Raw genomic sequence first — 22,500 nt, 5'->3', positions numbered from 1 at the left:
GAGACCTGGGTAATCCATCTAAACCAGTTATATTATGGTAGAGACCTGGGTAATCCATCTAAACCAGTTATATTATGGTAGAGACCTGGGTAATCCATCTAAACCAGTTATATTATGGTAGAGACCTGGGTAATCCATCTAAACCAGTTATATTACGGTAGAGACCTGGGTAATCCATCTAAACCAGTTATATTACGGTAGAGACCTGGGTAATCCATCTAAACCAGTTATCTGTGAGGACTTCAGCCTGGCCTCTTGTAATTCTTTCCATAATAAATATACTATACATTAAATCAATCCATTCATTTATAGTTTGTATAACATTTGTAAGCCACTTTTTTTGTTAAGGCTTTTTTGGGTGCCACCAGCAGTACCCTCAGTAGATACTGATCCTGCTTTGCAAATTGAAGTCCTTCCAGATCTGCAAGATACATGGTTTTAAAATCAAAAGGAATGTCAACACCAAAAACTGCTTCCAGGACACTGTGGACACTTGGAACCACAGAAGGGCAACTCCAGAAAACATGAAAATGGTTGGCCAATGTTTCCCCACGGAGTCTCCAACAGTCCGACTGATACGTGTCTTTTCTGGTGTTTACATATTCTTTCCCATTCTTCTGCTGGTATAGTGAGGTTGCCCTCTGTTTCCCATCTTGCTTTAATATTCAGAGTATTATCTCCTTTCATGTTTTGAAGAACTACATATACATTTGAAACTATCTTTTAAGTTTTGTAGGTACCTTAAAAAGGTCCCGATTCTGTAAATTAAATGAGTCTTTCAGGTCCTGGAAGCTCATCACATCACCCTGTTTTAAAATGTTATTAATTCAATATGCAGAGGCCGTTCCCAATCCAACCTCTAAACCTCATGTCAGTGTACTAGGTCTGAAGTCTGGATCAGATGCAAACCATTTGAGAATTCCAATTTTGTCCTTCAGCTTAATTATCCTAATTATTTCACACCACACCTTCTGGGTGAAGTGTTTTAATGTATTTATTGAGAGACAGACAGACAGACAGACAGACAGACAGACAGACAGACAGACAGACAGACAGAAAGACAGACAGACAGACAGACAGGTACCTGTGGCTCCCTTCCACAGGGCCCTAAAGCCCTCCTCCTGCAGTATTTTGGTAAAACAGTCGACCACTCCGCTGTACGACGTCTGACCCGCGCGCGCCGCCACCTGCAGGCGCGTCTTGATGACATCAGCGGGCGTCACCAGCGAGGCGGCGGGAACGCCTGGGGAAAAAAACCAACAACACAGTCAGTCCATTTCTGATGACATCAGCACACGTTATAGGCCCAATTGATGACCTATACTGTAGCAAAGCCCCTCCCCAAACTGCTATGGTCCAATCACAGCTAAGCATAACATGGGTTAGACCAGAGTAATCTAGTAAGAGTGGCGACACGCTTTGATCTCGCTGCAAAGCGGGGTGCCTATGGGCTATAGTGCCACACATTGGAACTATCCCATTGAGACAAAGCAGGGTGCTATGGGCTATAGTTCCACACATTGGAACTATCCCATTGAGACAAAGCGGGGTGCCTCTATGGGCTATAGTTCCACACATTGGAACTATCCCATTGAGACAAAGCGGGGTGCCTCTATGGGCTATAGTTCCACACATTGGAACTATCCCATTGAGACAAAGCGGGGTGCCTCTATGGGCTATAGTTCCACACATTGGAACTATCCCATTGAGACAAAGCGGGGTGCCTCTATGGGCTATAGTTCCACACATTGGAACTATCCCATTGAGACAAAGCGGGGTGCCTGTGGGCTATAGTTCCACACATTGGAACTATCCCATTGAGACAAAGCGGGGTCTATGGGCTATAGTTCCACACATTGGAACTATCCCATTGAGACAAAGCGGGGTGCTATGGGCTATAGTTCCACACATTGGAACTATCCCATTGAGACAAAGCAGGGTGCCTCTATGGGCTATAGTTCCATACATTGTAACTATCCCATTGAGACAAAGCGGGGTGCTGTGGGCTATAGTTCCACACATTGGAACTATCCCATTGAGACAAAGCGGGGTCTATGGGCTATAGTTCCACACATTGGAACTATCCCATTGAGACAAAGCGGGGTGCTATGGGCTACAGTTCCACACATTGGAACTATCCCATTGAGACAAAGCGGGGTGCCTCTATGGGCTATAGTTCCACACATTGGAACTATCCCATTGAGACAAAGCGGGGTGCTATGGGCTATAGTTCCACACATTGGAACTATCCCATTGAGACAAAGCAGGGTGCTATGGGCTATAGTTCCACACATTGGAACTATCCCATTGAGACAAAGCGGGTTGCCTCTATGGGCTATAGTTCCACACATTGGAACTATCCCATTGAGACAAAGCAGGGTGCTATGGGCTATAGTTCCACACATTGGAACTATCCCATTGAGACAAAGCGGGTTGCCTCTATGGGCTATAGTTCCACACATTGGAACTATCCCATTGAGACAAAGCGGGGCCCTATGGGCTATAGTTCCACACATTGGAACTATCCCATTGAGACAAAGCGGGGTGCCTCTATGGGCTATAGTTCCACACATTGGAACTATCCCATTGAGACAAAGCGGGGTGCCTCTATGGGCTATAGTTCCACACATTGGAACTATCCCATTGAGACAAAGCAGGGTGCCTCTATGGGCTATAGTTCCACACATTGGAACTATCCCATTGAGACAAAGCGGGGTGCCTCTATGGGCTATAGTTCCACACATTGGAACTATCCCATTGAGACAAAGCGGGGTGCCTCTATGGGCTATAGTTCCACACATTGGAACTATCCCATTGAGACAAAGCGGGGTGCTGTGGGCTATAGTTCCACACATTGGAACTATCCCATTGAGACAAAGCGGGGTCTATGGGCTATAGTTCCACACATTGGAACTATCCCATTGAGACAAAGCGGGGTGCTATGGGCTACAGTTCCACACATTGGAACTATCCCATTGAGACAAAGCGGGGTGCCTCTATGGGCTATAGTTCCACACATTGGAACTATCCCATTGAGACAAAGCGGGGTGCTATGGGCTATAGTTCCACACATTGGAACTATCCCATTGAGACAAAGCAGGGTGCTATGGGCTATAGTTCCACACATTGGAACTATCCCATTGAGACAAAGCGGGTTGCCTCTATGGGCTATAGTTCCACACATTGGAACTATCCCATTGAGACAAAGCAGGGTGCTATGGGCTATAGTTCCACACATTGGAACTATCCCATTGAGACAAAGCGGGTTGCCTCTATGGGCTATAGTTCCACACATTGGAACTATCCCATTGAGACAAAGCGGGGTGCCTCTATGGGCTATAGTTCCACACATTGGAACTATCCCATTGAGACAAAGCGGGGTGCCTCTATGGGCTATAGTTCCACACATTGGAACTATCCCATTGAGACAAAGCGGGGTGCCTCTATGGGCTATAGTTCCACACATTGGAACTATCCCATTGAGACAAAGCAGGGTGCCTCTATGGGCTATAGTTCCATACATTGTAACTATCCCATTGAGACAAAGCGGGGTGCTATGGGCTATAGTTCCACAGATTGGAACTATCCCATTGAGACAAAGCAGGGTGCTATGGGCTATAGTTCCACAGATTGGAACTATCCCATTGAGACAAAGCGGGGTGCTATGGGCTATAGTTCCACACATTGGAACTATCCCATTGAGACAAAGCGGGGTGCTATGGGCTATAGTTCCACACATTGGAACTATCCCATTGAGACAAAGCGGGGGGCCTCTATGGGCTATAGTTCCACACATTGGAACTATCCCATTGAGACAAAGCAGGTGTCTATGGGCTATAGTTCCACACATTGGAACTATCCCATTGAGACAAAGCGGGGTGCTATGGGCTATAGTTCCACACATTGGAACTATCCCATTGAGACAAAGCGGGGTGCCTATGGGCTATAGTTCCAAACATTAGAACTATCCCATTGAGACAAAGCGGGGTCTATGGGCTATAGTTCCACACATTGGAACTATCCCATTGAGACAAAGTGGGGTGCCTATGGGCTATAGTTCCAAACATTAGAACTATCCCATTGAGACAAAGCGGGGTGCCTATGGGCTATAGTTCCAAACATTAGAACTATCCCATTGAGACAAAGCGGGGTCTATGGGCTATAGTTCCACACATTGGAACTATCCCATTGAGACAAAGCGGGGTGCTATGGGCTATAGTTCCACACATTGGAACTATCCCATTGAGACAAAGCGGGGTGCCTCTATGGGCTATAGTTCCACACATTGGAACTATCCCATTGAGACAAAGCAGGGTGCCTATGGGCTATAGTTCCAAACATTAGAACTATCCCATTGAGACAAAGCAGGGTGCTATGGGCTATAGTTCAACACATTGGAACTATCCCATTGAGACAAAGCGGGGTGCCTCTATGGGCTATAGTTCCACACATTGGAACTATCCCATTGAGACAAAGCGGGGTGCCTCTATGGGCTATAGTTCCACACATTGGAACTATCCCATTGAGACAAAGCGGGGTGCTATGGGCTGTACATTTGTACACTCTCAGAGTTAAATTAACTTTGATTTTGCAATATACATTGGGGTCCCAGAGATAGAAATGGGGGACGGTAGCCTAATTCAGGTCAAACTGGGGGTCCTTGAAATGAAAATGGTTGAGAATCACTGCTAGAGCCGTGATCTCTTATGGGGGTCCCTGGCATATATTTTCAAATGGGGGTCCGTGGGCTAATGAGTGTCAATTTGGGGGTCCTTGACATGAAAAGGTTTGGGAACCACTGTTTTAGGATACAAGTGTAATACCAATAATGAATGTAAAAAATCGATTACATTTTGGTGCTTGTTACATTTTGGTGGGTGCTCCTAATTGTCTTCTGGTGCTTCATTCTGAATTTGGTAGCAAGTAAAAAAGTTAATTTCGAGCCCTGCAGCGGTCAGCAGCTGTAGCGGTCAGGTTTAAGGTTAAAGGTTAAAGGTTAAAGGATAAAGCTGTAGCGGTCAGGTTTAAGGTTAAAGGATAAAGCTGTAGCGGTCAGGTTAAAGGTTAAAGGATAAAGCTGTAGCGGTCAGGTTAAAGGTCAGGTTAAAGGTTAAAGGTTAAAGGATAAAGCTGTAGCGGTCAGGTTAAAGGTTAAAGGATAAAGCTGTAGCGGTCAGGTTTAAGGTTAAAGGATAAAGCTGTAGCGGTCAGGTTAAAGGTCAGGTTAAAGGATAAAGGTCGGAGGTCGTAAACCTGCGATGGCTCCAGCGGTCAGCAGCTGCAGCGCTCCCAGCCGTCCCCGATAAGGTTCAGGTTTAAAGGTCAGAGGTCATATACCTGCTATAGCGCCAGCGGTCAGCAGCTGCAGCGGTCCCAGCCGGCCCTGCTCGTCGGCCATCTGGGCTTTGGTGTGAGCGTAGACCGGGAAGTAGATGGCCGAGAACGGGATGTCTCGTAGGAAGCACGCTTTGGCGCCCTGCGCACACGCACACGCAGGCAAACACGCACGCACGCACGCACACACACACACACACGCACACGCAGGCAAACACGCACGCACGCACACACACACACGCACACACACACACACACAGGTAAACACACGCACGCACACACACACACAGGTAAACAAGTGCACACACACCCGCGGGCAAACAGACATACACGCACGCAGGCAGGCAAACACACACACACACTCATTTATTTAAGATTCAACCACATCTCGACTCCATTACGTTCAGGTCACATGACCGTGCAGGTCACATGACCGTTCCATCTAGACTAGAAGTGATTCCAAATATGGTCAAAGTATTCTGAGGTCCGTCCGTCCGTCCGTCCGTCCGTCCGCCCGCCCGCCCGTCCGTCCGTCCGTCCGTCCGCCCGCCCGCCCGTCCGTCCGTCCGTCCGTCCGTCCGTCCGCCTGCCTGTCTGCCCGTCCACCTGTCTGCCTGCCTTCTCACCTTATACAGCCCAAAGAAGCCCAGGTCTCTGATGACGTTCATAGCAGAGACTCGTGGTCCTGTGGTGATCTCTCCTGCCACCTGGAGGCGGATCTTCACAATCTCCAGAGGGTTGGTGAAGATGACCTGGGAGCCTCCGGCCTGGGGGGGGGGGGGGTTGGGGCACGGAGACACGTTTATAATCACAATAACACTGAACACAGTCAGCTAACATTAACCCCTGTTAATGTTAACCAAACCCCTTTTGGTGTTTTAAGCATTATGTTATACTTTAGCTATTGAAAAACAGCAGATCTACAAGCTCGTAGCGCGTTACGAGCTTGTAGGTCTGCTATTTCTTTTTTACGTGAAAATGCGGCCCAAATGTTTGAATATATTCTTTCAGCGCGAACGTTTTTAACTCAAATCTTTGCTTCTGGGGGGTTCCTGGAACTACATGTTTTCAAATGGGGGTCGGCGGCCAAATACAGATAATTGTGGGGGTCCTTGACATGAACAAGTTTGAGAACCACTGTCACAGAAACATAGGGTTTTTCAGAAAACTGTCATGATTTAGAAGACATTAATTTGTAGAATCGTTCTCAGTTCAACACTGAACACATGTAGACTGAACAACATGTTACTGAACTTGGATAAAGGCGCTATATAAATGCATCATTTACTAACCAAATGGACCCTGTAAGAAGTTAACAAAACACTAACCAAATGGACCCTATGTTATTAGAAGTGTCCAGACTTACACATGCTCCTGACATCACTTCAGCAAACAGTGGGATTCCGTCTTTGGTGGTGAATTTGCCTCTGACAAAGTCGTTTACCTGTCGCACGCACGCGCGCGCGCACACACACACACACACACACACACACACACACACACACACACACACACACACACACACACACACACACACACACACACACACACACACACACACACACACACACACACACACACACACACACACACACACACACAGTTAGATTCATACATCTCATATTACGCTTCAATGTCAGAACATTTTCTGGGCGTTTTCAATTAAACAGTTTTTTGTTTTGTTTTTTCTGCTGGAAATAGATTTTCGAGAGGAACAGCAACTTTGTGTGTTTATATGTGCGTGCATGCATCCTTGCGTGCATGTGTGTGTGTGTGTATGTGCGTGCGTGTGTGTATGCATGCGTGTGTCCGTGCACGTGCACGTCTGTGTGTGTGTGTGTATGTGCGTGCGTGCACATGCGTGTGTGTATATGTGTATGTGTGTATGTGCGTGCGTGCGTGCGTGCGTGCGTGCGTGCGTGCGTGTGTGCGTGCGTGCGTGCGTGCGTGCGTGCATGCGTGTGTGTGACTCACGGTCAGTTTGATAGCTTTCTCTGGAGCCACGCCTATAAGCTGAGGAACCAGACCTGCAATGCATCATGGGACAAAATCAGTATTTAACCAATTTATTTTAATTTTACAATTTAATCCAGTTCACCCATTCTGGGCGGGAACCCCTTTTGGTGTTTTAACTAAGCATTATGTTATAATTTAGCCATTGAAAAATAGCAGATCTACAAGCTCATAGCGCGCCACTCGGTGGCGCGCTACAAGCTTGTAGGTCTGCTATTTTTGAAAAATCATAAAAATGCGGCACAAATCTTTGAATATATATTCTTTCCGAGCGAACGTTTTTTTTATTTCGACGTCAGGCCTAAAGGGGTTAATTCAGTGTCTTCAAAATGTCCAGATTCAACAACCACAGATAAAACGATCTACAAGCTCACACCATGTATAACAAGCAGAGATAAAACGATCTACAAGCTCACACCATGTATAACAACCACAGATAAAATGTGAACTTTGATGAAATAGTTGATTTTATATGTGTTATTTCATCATATATTTGTATTATATATTTTTTATTTTATATATTTATTATATTCTATATAAGGTTCAAGGATGTACTTTATTGTTCCATCTTGTGTAACAGTACAACTTTATTGTTCCATCTTGTGTACATAAGAGGATACAAAAACGTTATTGCGTTGAGGAGTCAAGACATTTGGCGCAAGTCGTGTTTTTAGTGTTTAGGCTAGTCGGCGCTCTTCGCTAACCTATGAGTCACCGTTTGAGTCTCATTGAAACCAGGAACCAGGAAATCACGTCATCGCAAAAACACAGCTCCCGTCCACTAGAGGGAGACAGATTCCACTCCCACTCCTACAGAATGCTTAAAATAATAACCAAAAATAGCCAATGTGTAGATCGGCTGTTTTCGCTGCAGCACAAAACGCCTCCACAAAATACAAAATACACAAAATACACACTGCTCTGCTTCTCCACAACACGCCTCCACAAACTACACGCTGCTCTGCTTCTCCACAACACGCCTCCACAAACTACACGCTGCTCTGCTTCTCCACAACACGCCTCCACAAACTACACCCTGCTCTGCTTCTCCACAACACGCCTCCACAAACTACACACTGCTCTGCTTCTCCACAACACGCCTCCACAACACGCCTCCACAAACTACACACTGCTCTGCTTCTCCACAACACGCCTCCACAAACTACACGCTGCTCTGCTTCTCCACAACACGCCTCCACAAAATACACCCTGCTCTGCTTCTCCACAACACGCCTCCACAAAATACACCCTGCTCTGCTTCTCCACAACACGCCTCCACAAACTACACTCTGCTCTGCTTCTCCACAACACGCCTCCACAAACTACACACTGCTCTGCTTCTCCACAACACGCCTCCACAAACTACACGCTGCTCTGCTTCTCCACAACACGCCTCCACAAACTACACGCTGCTCTGCTTCTCCACAACACGCCTCCACAAACTACACGCTGCTCTGCTTCTCCACAACACGCCTCCACAAACTACACGCTGCTCTGCTTCTCCACAACACGCCTCCACAAAATACACTCTGCTCTGCTTCTCCACAACACGCCTCCACAAAATACACCCTGCTCTGCTTCTCCACAACACGCCTCCACAAACTACACGCTGCTCTGCTTCTCCACAACACGCCTCCACAAACTACACGCTGCTCTGCTTCTCCACAACACGCCTCCACAAACTACACGCTGCTCTGCTTCTCCACAACACGCCTCCACAAACTACACGCTGCTCTGCTTCTCCACAACACGCCTCCACAAAATACAAAATACACGCTGCTCTGCTTCTCCACAACACGCCTCCACAAAATACACTCTGCTCTGCTTCTCCACAACACGCCTCCACAAAATACACCCTGCTCTGCTTCTCCACAACACGCCTCCACAAACTACACTCTGCTCTGCTTCTCCACAACACGCCTCCACAAACTACACACTGCTCTGCTTCTCCACAACACGCCTCCACAAAATACACGCTGCTCGGCTTCTCCGATATCCAATAAATGACGTGGCGACTGAGAACGTTCTCAGAACGATCAGAACGATCCATGTATCGTAGAATGTTTTCTTTCCTCTGTAGAAGCCGAAGGCTCCCTCGTAGCTTAGCGTAGCTTAGCGTAGCATAGCGTAGCGTCTTACCTCTGTAGAAGCCGAAGGCTCCCTCGTAGCATAGCGTAGCTTAGCGTAGCATAGCGTAGCATCTTACCTCTGTAGAAGCCAAAGGCTCCCTCGTAGCGCAGCACCTTCTTGGCGCAGTCGAAGCTGTTCTTGTACATCAGCTCTCCGACGAACGACCCCGTTGACCTCTGGTTCTGCATGCGTGTCTTCACCAGGTCGATGGGATACACCGCTGTGGCGCCCGTGGCTGCACGCACACGCACACACACACACACACACACACACAAACATAGTGTTGTTCTATTTCTATGTATGTGATGTATCACCATGTGTTCTATTTATATGTATGTGATGTATCACCATGTGTTGTTCTATTGTTCTATTTCTATGTATGTGATGTATCACCATGTGTTCTATTTCTATGTATGTGATGTATCACCATGTATTGTTCTATTGTTCTATTTCTATGTATGTGATGTATCACCATGTGTTCTATTTCTATGTATGAGATGTATCACCATGTGTTGTTCTATTGTTCTATCTCTATGTATGTGATGTATCACCATGTGTTGTTCTATTGTTCTATTTCTATGTATGTAATGTATCAACATGTGTTGTTCTATTGTTCTATTTCTATATGTTGTATCACCATGTGTTGTTCTATTGTTCTATTTATATGTATGTGATGTATCACCATGTGTTCTATTGTTCCATTTCTATGTATGTGATGTATCACCATGTGTTCTATTGTTCTATTTCTATGTATGTGATGTATCACCATGTGTTGTTCTATTGTTCTATTTCTATGTATGTGATGTTTCACCATGTGTTCTATTGTTCTATTTCTATGTATGTGATTTATCACCATGTGTTGTTCTATTGTTCTATTTCTATGTATGTGATGTATCACCATGTGTTGTTCTATTGTTCTATTTCTATGTATGTGATGTAGCACCATGTGTTGTTCTATTGTTCTATTTCTATGTATGTGATGTATCACCATGTGTTGTTCTATTTCTATGTATGTGATGTATCACCATGTGTTGTTCTATTCTATTTCTATGTATGTGATGTATCACCATGTGTTGTTCTATTGTTCCATTTCTATGTATGTGATGTATCACCATGTGTTGTTCTATTGTTCTATTTCTATGTATGTGATGTATCACCATGTGTTGTTCTATTGTTCTATTTCTATGTATGTGATGTATCACCATGTGTTGTTCTATTGTTCCATTTCTATGTATGTGATGTATCACCATGTGTTGTTCTATTGTTCTATCTCTATGTATGTGATGTATCACCATGTGTTGTTCTATTGTTATATCTCTATGTATGTGATGTATCACCATGTGTTGTTCTATTGTTCTATTTCTATGTATGTGATGTATCACCATGTGTTGTTCTATTCTATTTCTATGTATGTGATGTATCACCATGTGTTGTTCTATTCTATTTCTATGTATGTGATGTATCACCATGTGTTGTTCTATTGTTCTATTTATATGTATGTGATGTATCACCATGTGTTGTTCTATTGTTCTATTTCTATGTATGTGATGTATCACCATGTGTTCTATTTCTATGTATGTGATGTATCACCATGTATTGTTCTATTGTTCTATTTCTATGTATGTGATGTATCACCATGTGTTCTATTTCTATGTATGAGATGTATCACCATGTGTTGTTCTATTGTTCTATCTCTATGTATGTGATGTATCACCATGTGTTGTTCTATTGTTCTATTTCTATGTATGTAATGTATCAACATGTGTTGTTCTATTGTTCTATTTCTATATGTTGTATCACCATGTGTTGTTCTATTGTTCTATTTATATGTATGTGATGTATCACCATGTGTTCTATTGTTCCATTTCTATGTATGTGATGTATCACCATGTGTTCTATTGTTCTATTTCTATGTATGTGATGTATCACCATGTGTTGTTCTATTGTTCTATTTCTATGTATGTGATGTTTCACCATGTGTTCTATTGTTCTATTTCTATGTATGTGATTTATCACCATGTGTTGTTCTATTGTTCTATTTCTATGTATGTGATGTATCACCATGTGTTGTTCTATTGTTCTATTTCTATGTATGTGATGTATCACCATGTGTTGTTCTATTGTTCTATTTCTATGTATGTGATGTATCACCATGTGTTGTTCTATTTCTATGTATGTGATGTATCACCATGTGTTGTTCTATTCTATTTCTATGTATGTGATGTATCACCATGTGTTGTTCTATTGTTCCATTTCTATGTATGTGATGTATCACCATGTGTTGTTCTATTGTTCTATTTCTATGTATGTGATGTATCACCATGTGTTGTTCTATTGTTCTATTTCTATGTATGTGATGTATCACCATGTGTTGTTCTATTGTTCCATTTCTATGTATGTGATGTATCACCATGTGTTGTTCTATTGTTCTATCTCTATGTATGTGATGTATCACCATGTGTTGTTCTATTGTTATATCTCTATGTATGTGATGTATCACCATGTGTTGTTCTATTGTTCTATTTCTATGTATGTGATGTATCACCATGTGTTGTTCTATTCTATGTATGTGATGTATCACCATGTGTTGTTCTATTCTATTTCTATATATGTGATGTATCACCATGTGTTGTTCTATTGTTCTATTTATATGTATGTGATGTATCACCATGTGTTGTTCTATTGTTCTATTTCTATGTATGTGATGTATCACCATGTGTTGTTCTATTGTTCTATTTCTATGTATGTGATGTATCACCATGTGTTGTTCTATTGTTCCATTTCTATGTATGTGATGTATCACCATGTGTTGTTCTATTGTTCTATCTCTATGTATGTGATGTATCACCATGTGTTGTTCTATTGTTATATCTCTATGTATGTGATGTATCACCATGTGTTGTTCTATTGTTCTATTTCTATGTATGTGATGTATCACCATGTGTTCTATTGTTCTATTTCTATGTATGTGATGTATCACCATGTGTTGTTCTATTGTTCTATTTCTATGTATGTTATGTATCACCATGTGTTGTTCTATTGTTCTATTTCTATGTATGTGATTTATCAACATGTGTTGTTCTATTGTTATATTTCTATGTGATGTATCACCATGTGTTGTTCTATTGTTCTATTTCTATGTATGTGATGTATCACCATGTGTTCTATTGGTCCATTTCTATGTATGTGATGTATCACCATGTGTTGTTCTATTGTTCTATTTCTATGTATGTGATGTATCACCATGTGTTCTATTGGTCCATTTCTATGTATGTGATGTATCACCATGTGTTGTTCTATTGTTCTATTTCTATGTCTGTGATGTTTCACCATGTGTTGTTCTATTGTTCTATTTCTATGTATGTGATGTATCACCATGTGTTGTTCTATTGTTCTATTTCTATGTATGTGATGTATCACCATGTGTTGTTCTATTGTTCTATTTCTATGTATGTGATGTATCACCATGTGTTGTTCTATTCTATTTCTATGTATGTGATGTATCACCATGTGTTGTTCTATTGTTCCATTTCTATGTATGTGATGTATCACCATGTGTTGTTCTATTGTTCTATTTCTATGTATGTGATGTATCACCATGTGTTGTTCTATTGTTCTATTTCTATGTATGTGATGTATCACCATGTGTTGTTCTATTGTTCCATTTTTATGTATGTGATGTATCACCATGTGTTGTTCTATTGTTCTATCTCTATGTATGTGATGTATCACCATGTGTTGTTCTATTGTTATATCTCTATGTATGTGATGTATCACCATGTGTTGTTCTATTGTTCTATGTATGTGATGTATCACCATGTGTTGTTCTATTCTATTTCTATGTATGTGATGTATCACCATGTGTTGTTCTATTCTATTTCTATGTATGTGATGTATCACCATGTGTTGTTCTATTGTTCTATTTATATGTATGTGATGTATCACCATGTGTTGTTCTATTGTTCTATTTCTATGTATGTGATGTATCACCATGTGTTGTTCTATTTCTATGTATGTGATGTATCACCATGTGTTGTTCTATTGTTCCATTTCTATGTATGTGATGTATCACCATGTGTTGTTCTATTGTTCTATCTCTATGTATGTGATGTATCACCATGTGTTGTTCTATTGTTATATCTCTATGTATGTGATGTATCACCATGTGTTGTTCTATTGTTCTATTTCTATGTATGTGATGTATCACCATGTGTTCTATTGTTCTATTTCTATGTATGTGATGTATCACCATGTGTTGTTCTATTGTTCTATTTCTATGTATGTGATGTATCACCATGTGTTGTTCTATTGTTCTATTTCTATGTATGTGATTTATCAACATGTGTTGTTCTATTGTTATATTTCTATGTGATGTATCACCATGTGTTGTTCTATTGTTATATTTCTATGTATGTGATGAATCACCATGTGTTCTATTGGTCCATTTCTATGTATGTGATGTATCACCATGTGTTGTTCTATTGTTCTATTTCTATGTATGTGATGTATCACCATGTCTTCTATTGGTCCATTTCTATGTATGTGATGTATCACCATGTGTTGTTCTATTGTTCTATTTCTATGCATGTGATGTATCACCATTTGTTGTTCTATTGTTCTGTATGTGATGTATCACCATGTGTTGTTCTATTGTTCTATTTCTATGTCTGTGATGTTTCACCATGTGTTGTTCTATTGTTCTATTTCTATGTATGTGATGTATCACCATGTGTTGTTCTATTGTTCTATTTCTATGTATGTGATGTATCACCATGTGTTGTTCTATTGTTCTATTTCTATGTATGTGATGTATCACCATGTGTTGTTCTATTCTATTTCTATGTATGTGATGTATCACCATGTGTTGTTCTATTGTTCCATTTCTATGTATGTGATGTATCACCATGTGTTGTTCTATTGTTCTATTTCTATGTATGTGATGTATCACCATGTGTTGTTCTATTGTTCTATTTCTATGTATGTGATGTATCACCATGTGTTGTTCTGTTCAATTTCTATGTATGTGATGTATCACCATGTGTTGTTCTATTGTTCTATCTCTATGTATGTGATGTATCACCATGTGTTGTTCTATTGTTCTATTTCTATGTATGTGATGTATCACCATGTGTTGTTCTATTCTATTTCTATGTATGTGATGTATCACCATGTGTTGTTCTATTGTTCCATTTCTATGTATGTGATGTATCACCATGTGTTGTTCTATTGTTCTATTTCTATGTATGTGATGTATCACCATGTGTTGTTCTATTGTTCTATTTCTATGTATGTGATGTATCACCATGTGTTCTATTCTATTTCTATGTATGTGATGTATCACCATGTGTTGTTCTATTGTTCTATTTCTATGTATGTGATGTATCACCATGTGTTGTTCTATTGTTCCATTTCTATGTATGTGATGTATCACCATGTGTTGTTCTATTGTTCTATCTCTATGTATGTGATGTATCACCATGTGTTGTTCTATTGTTATATCTCTATGTATGTGATGTATCACCATGTGTTGTTCTATTGTTCTATTTCTATGTATGTGATGTATCACCATGTGTTCTATTGTTCTATTTCTATGTATGTGATGTATCACCATGTGTTGTTCTATTGTTCTATTTCTATGTATGTGATGTATCACCATGTGTTGTTCTATTGTTCTATTTCTATGTATGTGATTTATCAACATGTGTTGTTCTATTGTTATATTTCTATGTGATGTATCACCATGTGTTGTTCTATTGTTCTATTTCTATGTATGTGATGTATCACCATGTGTTCTATTGGTCCATTTCTATGTATGTGATGTATCACCATGTGTTGTTCTATTGTTCTATTTCTATGTATGTGATGTATCACCATGTGTTCTATTGGTCCATTTCTATGTATGTGATGTATCACCATGTGTTGTTCTATTGTTCTATTTCTATGTCTGTGATGTTTCACCATGTGTTGTTCTATTGTTCTATTTCTATGTATGTGATGTATCACCATGTGTTGTTCTATTGTTCTATTTCTATGTATGTGATGTATCACCATGTGTTGTTCTATTGTTCTATTTCTATGTATGTGATGTATCACCATGTGTTGTTCTATTCTATTTCTATGTATGTGATGTATCACCATGTGTTGTTCTATTGTTCCATTTCTATGTATGTGATGTATCACCATGTGTTGTTCTATTGTTCTATTTCTATGTATGTGATGTATCACCATGTGTTGTTCTATTGTTCTATTTCTATGTATGTGATGTATCACCATGTGTTCTATTGTTCCATTTTTATGTATGTGATGTATCACCATGTGTTGTTCTATTGTTCTATCTCTATGTATGTGATGTATCACCATGTGTTGTTCTATTGTTATATCTCTATGTATGTGATGTATCACCATGTGTTGTTCTATTGTTCTATGTATGTGATGTATCACCATGTGTTGTTCTATTCTATTTCTATGTATGTGATGTATCACCATGTGTTGTTCTATTCTATTTCTATGTATGTGATGTATCACCATGTGTTGTTCTATTGTTCTATTTATATGTATGTGATGTATCACCATGTGTTGTTCTATTGTTCTATTTATATGTATGTGATGTATCACCATGTGTTGTTCTATTGTTCTATTTCTATGTATGTGATGTATCACCATGTGTTGTTCTATTGTTCCATTTCTATGTATGTGATGTATCACCATGTGTTGTTCTATTGTTCTATCTCTATGTATGTGATGTATCACCATGTGTTGTTCTATTGTTATATCTCTATGTATGTGATGTATCACCATGTGTTGTTCTATTGTTCTATTTCTATGTATGTGATGTATCACCATGTGTTCTATTGTTCTATTTCTATGTATGTGATGTATCACCATGTGTTGTTCTATTGTTCTATTTCTATGTATGTGATGTATCACCATGTGTTGTTCTATTGTTCTATTTCTATGTATGTGATTTATCAACATGTGTTGTTCTATTGTTATATTTCTATGTGATGTATCACCATGTGTTGTTCTATTGTTATATTTCTATGTATGTGATGAATCACCATGTGTTCTATTGGTCCATTTCTATGTATGTGATGTATCACCATGTGTTGTTCTATTGTTCTATTTCTATGTATGTGATGTATCACCATGTCTTCTATTGGTCCATTTCTATGTATGTGATGTATCACCATGTGTTGTTCTATTGTTCTATTTCTATGCATGTGATGTATCACCATTTGTTGTTCTATTGTTCTGTATGTGATGTATCACCATGTGTTGTTCTATTGTTCTATTTCTATGTCTGTGATGTTTCACCATGTGTTGTTCTATTGTTCTATTTCTATGTATGTGATGTATCACCATGTGTTGTTCTATTGTTCTATTTCTATGTATGTGATGTATCACCATGTGTTGTTCTATTGTTCTATTTCTATGTATGTGATGTATCACCATGTGTTGTTCTATTCTATTTCTATGTATGTGATGTATCACCATGTGTTGTTCTATTGTTCCATTTCTATGTATGTGATGTATCACCATGTGTTGTTCTATTGTTCTATTTCTATGTATGTGATGTATCACCATGTGTTGTTCTATTGTTCTATTTCTATGTATGTGATGTATCACCATGTGTTGTTCTGTTCAATTTCTATGTATGTGATGTATCACCATGTGTTGTTCTATTGTTCTATCTCTATGTATGTGATGTATCACCATGTGTTGTTCTATTGTTCTATTTCTATGTATGTGATGTATCACCATGTGTTGTTCTATTCTATTTCTATGTATGTGATGTATCACCATGTGTTGTTCTATTGTTCCATTTCTATGTATGTGATGTATCACCATGTGTTGTTCTATTGTTCTATTTCTATGTATGTGATGTATCACCATGTGTTGTTCTATTGTTCTATTTCTATGTATGTGATGTATGACCATGTGTTCTATTCTATTTCTATGTATGTGATGTATCACCATGTGTTGTTCTATTGTTCTATTTCTATGTATGTGATGTATCACCATGTGTTGTTCTATTGTTCCATTTCTATGTATGTGATGTATCACCATGTGTTGTTCTATTGTTCTATCTCTATGTATGTGATGTATCACCATGTGTTGTTCTATTGTTATATCTCTATGTATGTGATGTATCACCATGTGTTGTTCTATTTCTATGTATGTGATGTATCACCATGTGTTGTTCTATTCTATTTCTATGTATGTGATGTATCACCATGTGTTGTTCTATTCTATTTCTATGTATGTGATGTATCACCATGTGTTGTTCTATTGTTCTATTTATATGTATGTGATGTATCACCATGTGTTGTTCTATTGTTCTATTTCTATGTATGTGATGTATCACCATGTGCTGTTCTATTGTTCTATTTCTATGTATGTGATGTATCACCATGTGTTGTTCTATTGTTCCATTTCTATGTATGTGATGTATCACCATGTGTTGTTCTATTGTTCTATCTCTATGTATGTGATGTATCACCATGTGTTGTTCTATTGTTATATCTCTATGTATGTGATGTATCACCATGTGTTGTTCTATTGTTCTATTTCTATGTATGTGATGTATCACCATGTGTTCTATTGTTCTATTTCTATGTATGTGATGTATCACCATGTGTTGTTCTATTGTTCTATTTCTATGTATGTGATGTATCACCATGTGTTGTTCTATTGTTCTATTTCTATGTATGTGATTTATCAACATGTGTTGTTCTATTGTTATATTTCTATGTGATGTATCACCATGTGTTGTTCTATTGTTCTATTTCTATGTATGTGATGTATCACCATGTGTTCTATTGGTCCATTTCTATGTATGTGATGTATCACCAAGTGTTGTTCTATTGTTCTATTTCTATGTATGTGATGTATCACCATGTGTTCTATTGGTCCATTTCTATGTATGTGATGTATCACCATGTGTTGTTCTATTGTTCTATTTCTATGCATGTGATGTATCACCATTTGTTGTTCTATTGTTCTGTATGTGATGTATCACCATGTGTTGTTCTATTGTTCTATTTCTATGTATGTGATGTATCACCATGTGTTGTTCTATTGTTCCATTTATATGTATGTGATGTATCACCATGTGTTGTTCTATTGTTCCATTTATATGTATGTGATGTATCACCATGTGTTGTTCTATTGTTCCATTTCTATGTATGTGATGTATCACCATGTGTTGTTCTATTGTTCAATTTCTATGTATGTGATGTATCACCATGTGTTGTTCTATTGTTCTATTTCTATATATGGGATGTATCACCATGTGTTGTTCTATTGTTCTGTATGTGATGTATCACCATGTGTTGTTCTATTGTTCTGTATGTGATGTATCACCATGTGTTGTTCTATTGTTCTGTAGGTGATGTATCACCATGTGTCGTTCTATTGTTCTGTATGTGATGTATCACCATGTGTTGTTCTATTGTTCTATTTCTATGGATGTGATGTATCACCATGTGTTGTTCTATTGTTCTGTATGTGATGTATCACCATGTGTTGTTCTATTGTTCTGTAGGTGATGTATCACCATGTGTCGTTCTATTGTTCTGTATGTGATGTATCACCATGTGTCGTTCTATTGTTCTGTATGTGATGTATCACCATGTGTTGTTCTATTGTTCTGTATGTGATGTATCACCATGTGTTGTTCTATTGTTCTGTAGGTGATGTATCACCATGTGTCGTTCTATTGTTCTGTATGTGATGTATCACCATGTGTCGTTCTATTGTTCTGTATGTGATGTATCACCATGTGTTGTTCTATTGTTCTGTATGTGATGTATCACCATGTGTTGTTCTATTGTTCTGTATGTGATGTATCACCATGTGTTGTTCTATTGTTCTGTATGTGATGTATCACCATGTGTGGTTCTATTGTTCTGTATGTGATGTATCACCATGTGTTGTTCTATTGTTCTATTTCTATGTATGTGATGTATCACCATGTGTTGTTCTATTTATATGTATGTGATGTATCACCATGTGTTGTTCTATTGTTCTATCTCTATGTATGTGATGTATCACCATGTGTTGTTCTATTGTTATATCTCTATGTATGTGATGTATCACCATGTGTTGTTCTATTGTTCTATTTCTATGTATGTGATGTATCACCATGTGTTGTTCTATTGTTCTATTTCTATGTATGTGATGTATCACCATGTGTTGTTCTATTGTTCTATCTCTATGTATGTGATGTATCACCATGTGTTGTTCTATTGTTATATCTCTATGTATGTGATGTATCACCATGTGTTGTATTGTTCTATTTCTATGTATGTGATGTATCACCATGTGTTGTAAATTACTGATTAATTTGATTAAGAGCTAAAATTTCCTACATGGTAAATTGTAAGTTGATAACCGATCATTTGTAATGTGATGATCACAGTGGTAACTATTGGCTGATCAGGGATCAATCATTTGACGATCAATCATTTGACGATCAATCATTTGACGATCAATCATTTGCTTTAGATCAGTTTTTAGAAGGTTACGACGATGTCGTAAAAAAACAAGTCAATATATATGAGACATAATATATAAGACAATATATAACACCATATATGGAGGCGTGATGTCACGAGGCGTGACCATATATGGAGGCGTGATGTCACAAGGCGTGACCATATATGGAGGTGTGATGTCACGTGATGGAGGCCGTGGGTGACCAACTAAGGGGAGGTGCAGGGTTTCATAGTAAACGCCAGTGAACTCTCGTCTGATTGGTCGTTACCTCCAGCGATGGATCCCAGGGTGAAGCGATACGCCGACTCTCCCGCCTGGAGCAACACCGACCTGGACGAGTCCCCCTGCTGGAGAGACAGGGGTATGACACCTCAATATTACCCTATAGCTGTAGCACCTCCTGGTGGAGAGACAGGGGTATGACACCTCAATATTACACTATAGCACCTCCTGGTGGAGAGACAGAGGTATAACACCTCATTACACGACTATAGCACCTCCTGGTGGAGAGACAGAGGTATGACACCTCAATATTACACTATAGCACCTCCTGGTGGAGAGACAAGGGTATGATACCTCAATATTACACTATAGCACCTCCTGGTGGAGAGACAGGGGTATGACACCTCAATATTACCCTATAGCTGTAGCACCTCCTGGTGGAGAGACAGGGGTATGACACCTCAATATTACACTATAGCACCTCCTGGTGGAGAGACAGAGGTATAACACCTCATTACACGACTATAGCACCTCCTGGTGGAGAGACAGAGGTATGACACCTCAATATTACACTATACCACCTCCTGGTGGAGAGACAAGGGTATGATACCTCAATATTACACTATCGCACTTCCTGGTGGAGAGACAGGGGTATGACACCTCAATATTACACTATAGCACCTCCTGGTGGAGAGACAGGGCTATGACACTTCATTACACGACTATAGCACCTCCTGGTGGAGAGACCGGGGTATGACACCTCAATATTACACTATAGCACCTCCTGGTGGAGAGACAGGGGTATGACACATCATTAAACGACTATAGCACCTCCTGGTGGAGAGACAGGGGTATGACACATCATTACACGACTATAGCACCTCCTGGTGGAGAGACAGGGGTATGACACCTCAATATTACACTATAGCACCTCCTGGTGGAGAGACAGGGGTATGACACATCATTAAACGACTATAGAACCTCCTGGTGGAGAGACAGGGGTTTTGATTGATTGATTGAAAATTGTATTAACAGTTTGCAGAATTACAGTACATTTCAAGCACAAACTCAATACAAAGGCTGTTAACTGTGAGTGGACGACCCAATTAAGCATTACACTTGTTTACAACAGGGTCCACCAGGGTATGACACCTCATTACCCCTGTCTCTCCAGGTGGAGAGACAGGGGTATGACACCTCATTACACGACTATACCACCTCCTGGTGGAGAGACAGGGGTATGACACCTCATTACACGACTATAGCACCTCCTGGTGGAGAGACAGGGGTATGACACCTCATTACACGACTATAGCACCTCCTGGTGGAGAGACAGGGGTATGACACCTCATTACACGACACACTATACCACCTCCTGGTGGAGAGACAGGGGTATGACACCTCATTACACGACTATAGCACCTCCTGGTGGAGAGACAGGGGTATGACACATCATTACACTATAGCACCTCCTGGTGGTGCTATATTGTATTGATGTTGGTACCATTAGGAGAGACAACAGGCAAACGTTGATCAAAATAATTCTATCATTGTGTAGACTTCTGCACGTAACTTTGGGAAAGTGTCATAGTAGCTTGTTTACAACTGAAACGGACTTCCTGTGCACTGACTTCCTCTTCAAAATAAGAGCCACGTGTAATGATTAGTCAACACTAGTTGTATTTCTAAGTCTACTTACAGGACGTTAACATCACATTAGAGTTCCTTTTGAATGCCCGTCAGATGTCTCTACATAACTGTTATACCCATAACTGACACACACACACACACACACACACACACACACACACACACACACACACACACACACACACACACACACACACACACACACACACACACACACACACACACACACACATGGTAAATGGTGCATTTATATAGCGCCTTTATCCAAGGCGCTTTACATAGATTGTGCATTACATTCACCCATTCATACACCGATTGCGGCAGAAGCCATGCAAGGACCACCCAGCACATCGGGAGCAATTTGGGGTTCACTCACACACACACACACACACACACACACACACACACACACACACACACACACACACACACACACACACACACACACACACACACACACACACACACACACACACACACACACACACACACACACACACACACACCTGTTTCTGAGCCTCCACCAGGTGATGAGGCAGAGACCCTTCCTCTAGTGGAGCGATCCTCTCGATGTCGAACAGGTTCAGACGACTAGAATACAACACATACACTGTTATTAATATTATTAATGTCAATCAGGTTCAGACTATAATA

The 22,500-nt window shown here is 40.1% G+C and overlaps 1 protein-coding gene across 1 annotated transcript in view; it reads right to left on the bottom strand.

The window, feature by feature from the left end:
- Positions 1-22,500, bottom strand: part of LOC306922045 (electrogenic aspartate/glutamate antiporter SLC25A12, mitochondrial-like) — a 69,605-nt gene that overhangs the window by 8,167 nt on the left and 38,938 nt on the right. The window contains 8 exon segments of the mRNA XM_079499423.1: positions 1,085-1,243; positions 5,338-5,476; positions 5,961-6,101; positions 6,701-6,778; positions 7,309-7,361; positions 9,554-9,712; positions 20,243-20,321; positions 22,353-22,437. Coding sequence (XP_079355549.1) covers positions 1,085-1,243; positions 5,338-5,476; positions 5,961-6,101; positions 6,701-6,778; positions 7,309-7,361; positions 9,554-9,712; positions 20,243-20,321; positions 22,353-22,437 — 893 coding nt within the window.

Source organism: Electrona antarctica (assembly GCF_951216825.1).
Source record: "Electrona antarctica genome assembly, chromosome: 1".
In the NCBI taxonomy this organism is placed as follows: Eukaryota; Metazoa; Chordata; class Actinopteri; order Myctophiformes; family Myctophidae; genus Electrona; species Electrona antarctica.
This window is presented reverse-complemented; position numbering and strand designations above follow the sequence as displayed.